General features: G+C 55.9%; 1 protein-coding gene across 1 annotated transcript; it reads left to right on the top strand.

The window, feature by feature from the left end:
- Positions 1–488: 488 nt before the first annotated feature.
- PAFAH1B2 (platelet-activating factor acetylhydrolase 1b, catalytic subunit 2 (30kDa)) lies at positions 489–4,293 on the top strand. Its single transcript, XM_009074980.1, has 5 exons — positions 489–564; positions 949–1,038; positions 1,883–1,999; positions 2,902–3,024; positions 3,562–4,293. Exons 1-5 carry the CDS (start codon positions 490–492, stop codon positions 3,838–3,840), a joined length of 684 nt encoding a protein of 227 aa, XP_009073228.1. The 5' UTR covers position 489; the 3' UTR covers positions 3,841–4,293.
- Positions 4,294–8,124: the final 3,831 nt, after the last annotated feature.

Genomic DNA, 8,124 nt, shown 5'->3' with positions numbered 1-8,124 from the left:
CCTCCGGTGGTCCCTTGGAAGCATCATCCCACTGCCTGATGCTCTTCCTGGGTGCAGATCCTTGGGGATCAATCCTGCCAGGATGCACTGCTCCCACAGCCAGATTATCCACCTGGACTGTGGAGCTCAGTCCCTGTCAGCTGGATCTCTGGATGCTGGTAGGAGCTGGTCCTCAGAGCATCGGTGTTTGTTGCTGAGGTGTTGGAGCCCAGTGTGGGTCTGCAGAGCATCCCACATCCGTCTGGGCTGGGCTGTTTTCCATGCCGGGGTATCCCTTGGTGTGTGGCTGCAGGGGGAATGTCCCTTTGCAGAGTCATTCTGGCATGGAATAACATCCATGTTGTTGTTATCAGGCAGCACACAGAGGAGCAGGCAGGAATTGTGGATATCAGGAAGGATTCCAGCAGCCAGGCAGCCGTTCTCCCAGCCCTGGCACTGTGGGAGCTGCTGGAATCAGCTCGTGTGAACTGTTCTTTCTGCAGGAACAGAATGGGAGACTCCAACCCGGCAGCTGTGCCTCACGCCGCTGAGGACATCCAGGGAGATGACAGGTGGATGTCACAGGTAAGGCTGGGAGGGGCAGGGAGCTGGGTTCCTCTTCCCTGGGGGCTGTTGGGCCGGTGCTGCAGACCCTGAGAGGGGAGCTCATCAGTCCATACCCAGGGGTGTCAGGGTGGTGCCAGACTCTGCTCAGTGGTGCCCAGTGACAGGACAGGGAGTAATGGAGATAAACTAAACCACAGCAAGTTCCACCTCACCGTGAGAAAGAACTTCTCTCCGTGGAGGGTGGCAGAGCACTGGGACAGGTGCCCAGGGAGGGCGTGGAGTCTCCCTCTCTGGAGACATTCCAAACCCACCTGGATATACTGGTGTGTCGCTGACCCTGCAGCAGGGATGGATACCCAGCAGGGAGTGTCACCCAGAGCTCACCTTGCTGCTCTCTTTCAGCACAATCGGTTTGTCCTGGACTGCAAGGACAAGGAGCCCGACGTGCTCTTCGTGGGGGACTCCATGGTGCAGTTGCTACAGCAGTATGAGGTAGGGAGAAAGGAAGGGGGGAGGATGGTTGGAGGAATTGGAGTGTTTTTCTCTAACCTAGTAATTGATGATCACGTGTGACACTGATGAGTTCCTCTGTTCCCATTTCACTGCTGTCTCCCAAGGTATTCTTGCCCTGATTCCTGATCTCCTCAGTGCCTGTGCACTGCTGTACCTCCTTGAGCCTTTTCCAGGCCTTCTCTGAAGCCATGACCAACTGCCTCTGTTTTGGCACATGTACACAGCCCTTTGCCAGCTCCCTGGATCACAGACTCTAGCCTCCACAGCCTCGTGCCAGCCCCCTGGGTCAGGGATCCCAGCCTCCCCGGGGCCAGAATGCATTTAACCCTGCAGCACTTGATGCCAGAGGCATTGACCCCCTGGCTTTTCCCTAAAACTGTTAGGAGAGAGAAGAGGTGTGGTGGCAGTTGAGCAGCTTTGTTCTGCAAGAACTGCTTCCCTGTGTTCTAGTTCTGTTACCTGAAGATGAAAAGGATTTAATCAGGTCATAGATTCCTTCTGCTGAGGCCTTGTGCCTGAGGCAGTCAGGGACACCGTGGTCTGCAACAGATCAGCACTCAGGGGCTCTGATCAGCTGGGCAAATAGCTGCTCAGGAGATCTTCCCCTTTGTGCCAGGCCTGAGGGCTTGAACGTCAGCAGCTCGGTCTCTTCCCGCTCCGAGTGAAGCCTCTTCCCCTGTCCAAATGCCCTTTGTGGAGTGAGTGTTCAGGGAAGGGCTCTTGGCTGCTCTCAGTGGCCTCAGAGGCCACTGCACACCGTGGTGTGTCCTCCCCTCGCCGTCAGGATGCAGCTCTGACGCAGCACTTTGATTTCTGCTTGCAGATATGGCGAGAGCTCTTCTCACCACTCCATGCACTGAATTTTGGGATTGGTGGAGACACCACGGGGCATGTTCTATGGAGACTGAAGAACGGTGAACTGGAGAACATTAAACCCAAGGTACCAGCAGCAAACCCAAGCAGGCAGCCCTGTGCTGGCTGAGGACAGGCTCCGGTGCCTGGTAGGGCAGAGCTCGGGGCAGATCAGCAGACCTCTGTGTGTGAGCACCTGCTGGCACTGAGGGTGCTCCAGGCATTGAGGGGTGTTGGGGAGCAGAGCTGTGTGTCTCCTGCCTGTGGTTTGCACTGCAGTCACAGGATGTCATCAATAAATGGAGGTGACCTTGTAGTCCTATTGAAAATGCTGATCAGGCCTGCATCAAAAGCAACGTGGGCAGCAGGCCATGGAGGGGATTCTGCCCCCTGTTCTGTTCTGGGGAGATCCCACCTGGAATTCTGGAGGGAGTAGGTTTAGATTAGATATTGGGAAGAAATTCGTCCCTCTGAGGCACTGGCACAGGTTGCCCAGCGCAGCTGTGGCTGCCTCATCCCTGGATGTGTGCCAGGTCAGATTGGATGGGACTTGGAGCAACCTGATCTGGTGGAAGGTGTCAGTGCCTGTGGCAGGGGAGTGGAACAAGATGATCTTTCAGGTCGCTGCCAACCCAGACCATTCTGTGATTTACCTGTGCCAGGTGTAGCTTGGAGTGCAGTCACCTCTCAGGCCTGAGCTGCCTTCCTGCCCTCTGGAAAGGGATGGGGAAGTATTTGCTGCAGACTTAGTGAAGCTGTTCAGGTGTGCACCTGCCCACCCTGCGCCTGCAGTTGCAGCCCTGGCACACGTGTGTTCCCTGAGAGCAGTGGGCAGTGCCTGCCCCAGGGCTGGAGACCTCTTGCAGCCTGAGTTCAGTCTGACTCCTCCTGCAGCTCTCCAGCCACAGACAGTGTTTGTGCAGGGATTTCAGGGTCACCAGCCTGTTACAGCTCTCTCAGCTGCAAACACTTTTTTTTCTCTCCTTGTAGGTCATTGTTGTTTGGGTTGGAACAAATAACCATGAAAACACAGCAGAAGAAGTAGCAGGGGGAATCGAGGCCATCGTGCGCCTGATAAACACTCAGCAGCCACAGGCCAAAGTGATTGTACTGGTGCGTGACTGGGACCGTGCTCCCTGTGCTGGGAGTCACTGGGCAGTGCTGGGAGGGCTCACATCTGTCCTCTGCTCTGTGCCTGCCCTTGCTGGCTTGGCTTTGCATGAGCTCTCCTGGTCCTTCAGGGGTGGGTGGGCTCACTGACTATCCCGCTTAGAACTGCCGCTGAGGAGGTCCTGTTGGGGGAAAACAGGTGCCCAAATCTGAGCTGGCACTGGGAGTCCCAGTTGGCTTCCTGTCCTAGCAGCATAGCTGGGCAGTGGCAGGAAAAAATCCCAACAGACCAACAGAAGAGCACAAGCTGATGTACTTAAGAGGTGAAAAAAAGCAGGCGCCTTGCCAGTCGTGCTCGTAGCTCGTCTGGCTCCTTCACTGCGTTTCATGTTGGGTCTGAATGGACCAACTCATTCAGGGGATGAGTTCCTCTTGTCACGGGCTTCCTAAATCCCGACAGGCAGCCCCCGTTGGAAGGGAGAACAGGTCTCCTGATGCCATCAGGGTGGTACAAAGCTGTTTTGCCTCCTCTCGTGCCAGGGCCTGCTACCTCGCGGAGAGAAGCCAAACCCCCTGCGGCAGAAGAACGCCAAGGTGAACCACCTGCTGAAGGCCTCTCTGCCCAAGCTGCCCAACGTGCAGCTGCTGGACGTGGACGCCGGGTTCGTGCACTCGGATGGCACCATCTCCTACCACGACATGTTCGATTTCCTGCACCTGACGGGAGGGGGCTACGCCAAGGTCTGCAAGCCCCTCCACGAACTGATCATGCAGCTGCTGGAGGAGACCCCCGAGGAGAAACGAGCTGCCCTGGCCTGAGCCGCTGGTGTCAGCCCTTCAGAGCATCATCCAGCCCATCAGATCAGTTCTGTCACTGGCACTACAGAAATCCTTCTTTCTTAAAGCACTTTCCATTGTAGAATGTTACCGGATGTCCGTACTTAGTGTTTTGAGGGGGAAGGCTCACGTCTAACTGGTCTTGTACACACGAGGGCCGGCTGGGGTTGGTTTTATTGCAGGAGGAGATTAGCTGAAGAAGAGTTTTACTTTTAAACCATTCCTCATTTAAAAACAAGAACAGGACTGTCGCTCTGTGCCCCCATGTCTTGTTGCTCTGTGGTTGTCCTAGCCCCCGTAGCCTGTCCGACAGCCCACGCTCCGCTCCTGGCTCACCATCCCTGGCTGCACCGTCGTGCTCTGTGTATTTGCCTGGGAACAAGAATCACATTCCACTTGCTAAAGCCAGAACAGATGCATTTTTCCAAACTCGGTTTCACCTCTTAGGGCTTTGTTGAGGGTTGTTTTTTGGTTCGTTGTTTGGGTTTTATTTTTACTGGGGGGTTTTAATGACACGTGTTGCTTCCTCACTGCTTTCTGAAGCAGCATGAAACTGGAATGCAGAGATTTAAAGCAGCAAACAATTACCTGAGTTTGTGTCACACTCCCAGGCGCTTGTCTCGTGCTCGTTTCCCCGTGCCTGCTAGCCAGGGCACCTCCCCTCCCGTGCAGCGTTCCCGGGGCACCTTCCTTCCCTCCCGTGCAGCTCTCCTGGGATCGCTCCTGTTCGGGTGCTGCTCTGTCCCCTGCTCTGCTCCTGCTGCCTGTGGTGTCTCTGGCTTCTAGCAGCTGCTCAGTGTAGGGTTTTAACACTCCAGTAACCTGACAGTCGCTTCCCTGCCCCTCTGGAACTGACAGACATCCCTTTGAGGTGCCTCTTTGCGGTGCTGGTCCTTGTCCTGTTTTCTTCTTGTTTTTTAAAGTATAACTATGACATCCTTTTTTTCTCTCAAGCAAACCCACAGGAACAGCCGCTGGCTGCAGGGCAACTATGACATCCTTTTTTTCTCTCAAGAAAACCCACAGGAACAGCCACTGGCTGCAGGGTCCAAATCCCTCAAAGGTTTTACAGATCCCAAGGTGTATATTTCTTTGTTGCTACTGGTTTACTTGTACAAAAGTTTGAGCCAACTACAGCCTCTTAGAGGAAAAAGTGAAGTTAAGGTGTAGCTTCTCCTGCCTTGGACACTGCTCCTCACCTCTAGCAGGGGAGCTGGAGGGGCAGGTGTCCTCCTGAGGGGCTGGGATTTGGGTTTGTGGTTAGGAGGGGCTGGTTGTAGTGAGGCATCTAAAACCAAGAAGTTCTCCTTCCAAAAGAAACGGTTTGGACTTGAGAGGCAGAGCCCTAGATGAATAGATAACTTGCAAAAAATAACATTTTAAACCTAGTCTGTTCCTCCCTGGCTTTACCTGCAGGAGCTGTGTGGTGCCACGCAGGCCTCGCCGGGTTTGTGCTTCCCAGGGGATCCGCGTGCCAGCGGGTAAATCCGGGAGGAACAGAGAGCTTCGTGCTCCCAGGGAGGGGTGTGCAGGTGTCAGGAGGTTTGCTAAGCCCATAGGTACTGTACATAGTCTGTCTGCCCTTTGCTGTAGCCAAGGGGCTGGTGTGTAACTGACCTAGCGTTGAGGAATCCCGTAACGTCCCACCTCATCCCCCTCCTCCTGTAGATTTGATCATAGCAGGATTCCTGCCTGGATTGCATGCATAGTGTGTGTTTTGTTTCCAGTATATGTGATCTACACACAGATGAAGGAAAGGTGAAGTGTTCCCTTGCCAGAGTCGGGCACAGGGAGCTGCGGAGTGCCGAGGGAGAGGGATCGTGGGTCAGGGACACACTCCCTGAGGCTCTGTGCTCCGGAGCTCCGTGGTGCAGGGCAGGCTTTGAGGGAATGCTGCCCACACTTCCATGGAGTGCTGGCTGGAGAAACCGGGGAAGGGCGAGTGGAAGTCAAAAGTTCACTCTAGTGGAGAGTTCTGGGGAAGGGCTTTATCCCACCCCCTCAGGGAGCTGGGATACAACCCATTCTGCTCCCTGAGGGCTTTCCAGCTCTCCAGGCTTGTGAGGAAAGGCCGTGTGCTAGTTAATCTGTGCATCCCTGCTTCCCTCCCCGCTGCTGCTGCTGCATTTGGCTGAAGAGATGCTAACCAGGAATGTACTCTCCAGTAAAGCTCTGCGCAGCCCCGGCTGTGAGTCAGCCCCTCCGGCAGAGTGCCGAGGGGACCGGGGGGTTTGGCAGGCTCTGAGCCTCGGCAGCCTCACCGGGGAGGCTCTGCTGGCTCTGCTAGGCTTGGCTTGCTGAGGTGCCACACTGTGCTGGCTCTGTGCTCGTGGCTCTCTGCCCCCGGCGCTGTGCGGAGCGCGAGGACGGTGTCCTCTCCCCTCAGACTCGGCTCTGCTCGTCGCTGCCTGGCAGGAAACTGCCCTGCTCACCTGTGAGGTGGTGTGGGTGAGGAGGGGTTCTGCCTCCACACTCACCTAGTGCTGAAAACCGAGTGCCTCATGTGGAAAAGCTTCGATTCCAGCTCTGGCTGTCCCTCAGGATGGGGCTGGGCTGGAGCTGAGTGAGCATTGCCCGTTTCATGTTTATTGCAGCAGAGAGGAAAACAGAGAATGTGAAAAATGACAGAATCTTGTAAGGTGCTGGGCTGGAGGGTGACAGGGTGGGAGCTGTGAGGAGGAAGGCCTGTCCCTCCCCTCGCTGCCTACCCAACACCCCGAGCCTCCCCGGGACACAACCGTTGTGATTCTGCTTTGGCAAAAATGCATCAGCTGGTAGAACTCACTGTTAGTGCTTACTTCGATATAAATGTCAATGTTTCACCCACCGTGTCGCAGCCTGTGTGTGTGTGTGGCTGTGTGTGTGTGTGCCGAGGCATCTCTGTCCCGGTCACTCGTTCTGCTTCGTCTCAGAGGGGCTGAGGAGCTGCCAAACCTCCCACCGTGGGCTCTCCCTGCCTGAGGGAGCTGTGCTCAGCCAGATCCTCACTCCTCATTTAGTTCCTACTTTTCCCTGCTCCATTTGGGGCTTTTCTTGTCTGTTTTCCCTCCTTTCCCCGTGCAGAGCTCAGGTCCTGCACCAAACCTGTGAGCACAGTGCTGCAGGTAAAGGGAACTGGTAGTTTGGCCCTCGAGAGGACATGGGCTTGTATTCGATTCCGGAGTGATTTCTCTCTGATAGCCCTGGAATGAACAGGGAATGCACATCCCCACGCAGTCCCACTCACAGCCATCCCACTCGAGTTCCATCGGAGCTGAGGAGTCGGTCGGAGTTTTCTGCTTCTAGTCCTGCATGGGCATCCGTCTGTCCCCGAGGTCATTCCATCTGCCACCAACGTCACCACCTGTACCTGGAAACAACGTGCAGACTGTCCAAAAAGAACTGCCGTGGGATCCTCGGGGAGAGGAGGGACGAGAGGAATAAAGTGCACAATAGCAGCAGCACTTGTCTCGTGGCGTTTGTCCCGCGGAGCAGAGCGGGAAGAGGTCCTGGATGGCAGAGTGAGCCTAGAAAGTGGCTCTGTGTGAGGGACGTGGAGCTGAGCCACTCCAGGGGGGAGCTAAAGCCAAACAGCTCAATTGCAGACACAAAGTGTGATGGAAAGGCCACAGACCCCTGGAGCAGGAGGGAGAAACATGCTAAAAGCAGTGTAGCATCTGTCCTGCTTCCCTAATGAACAGAGCCATGGAAATTACTTCAGCCTCCGATGATGAAGGGAGCTGCAAATGGCAGGGAGGCTGTGGGAGCCCCTGTGGGACTCTGGAGAGGAGCATGGGACAGGGATGGGGCAGAGCCATCCCTCACCTGGCAGGGAACGTTCCACGTCCCCAGGGACTTTGGGGACAGGCAGGGTGTGCCTGGGGTTCAGGTGGGTGTCCAGAGCAGCTCTGCAGGGCAAGGACTCCACTCTGGGATCTCCTGTCGAGCAGGAGCAAATCTACGGAGCTGGAGTTCCCCTAGCGAGTCCCCTATAGGGCAGAGCTCCCCCCGGGGGGTCCTATATGGAGCAGTGAGTCCCCTACAGAGCAGAGCTTCCCCGGGGGGGTCCTATAGGGGACAGGGATCCCCTACGGAGCTGGAGTTCCCCTGGGGAGTTCTATAGGGGACAGGGATCCCCTATGGAGCTGAGCTTCTCCTGGGGGGTCCTATATGGAGCAGCGAGTCCCCTATAGCGCAGAGCCTGCCCGGGGGGTCCTATACAGAGCAGTGAGTCCACTATAGGGCAGAGCTTCCCCCGGAGGGTCCTATATGGAGCAGCGAGTCCCC

The sequence above is a fragment of the Acanthisitta chloris genome, unplaced genomic scaffold (genome assembly GCF_000695815.1).
Source record: "Acanthisitta chloris isolate BGI_N310 unplaced genomic scaffold, ASM69581v1 scaffold23465, whole genome shotgun sequence".
Classification (NCBI taxonomy): Eukaryota; Metazoa; Chordata; class Aves; order Passeriformes; family Acanthisittidae; genus Acanthisitta; species Acanthisitta chloris.
Note: the sequence above shows the minus strand (reverse complement) of the source record. Positions and strands in the feature narration are given on the sequence as shown.

Excerpts from the sequence above, each read along its gene's own strand:
- PAFAH1B2 (XM_009074980.1), top strand. The coding sequence starts at position 490 with ATGGGAGACTCCAACCCGGCAGCTGTGCCTCACGCCGCTGAGGACATC. Across the intron at positions 1,039-1,882 it reads AGTTGCTACAGCAGTATGAG|ATATGGCGAGAGCTCTTCTC; the intron begins GTAGGGAGAAAG and ends TTCTGCTTGCAG. Across the intron at positions 3,025-3,561 it reads AGGCCAAAGTGATTGTACTG|GGCCTGCTACCTCGCGGAGA; the intron begins GTGCGTGACTGG and ends CTCTCGTGCCAG.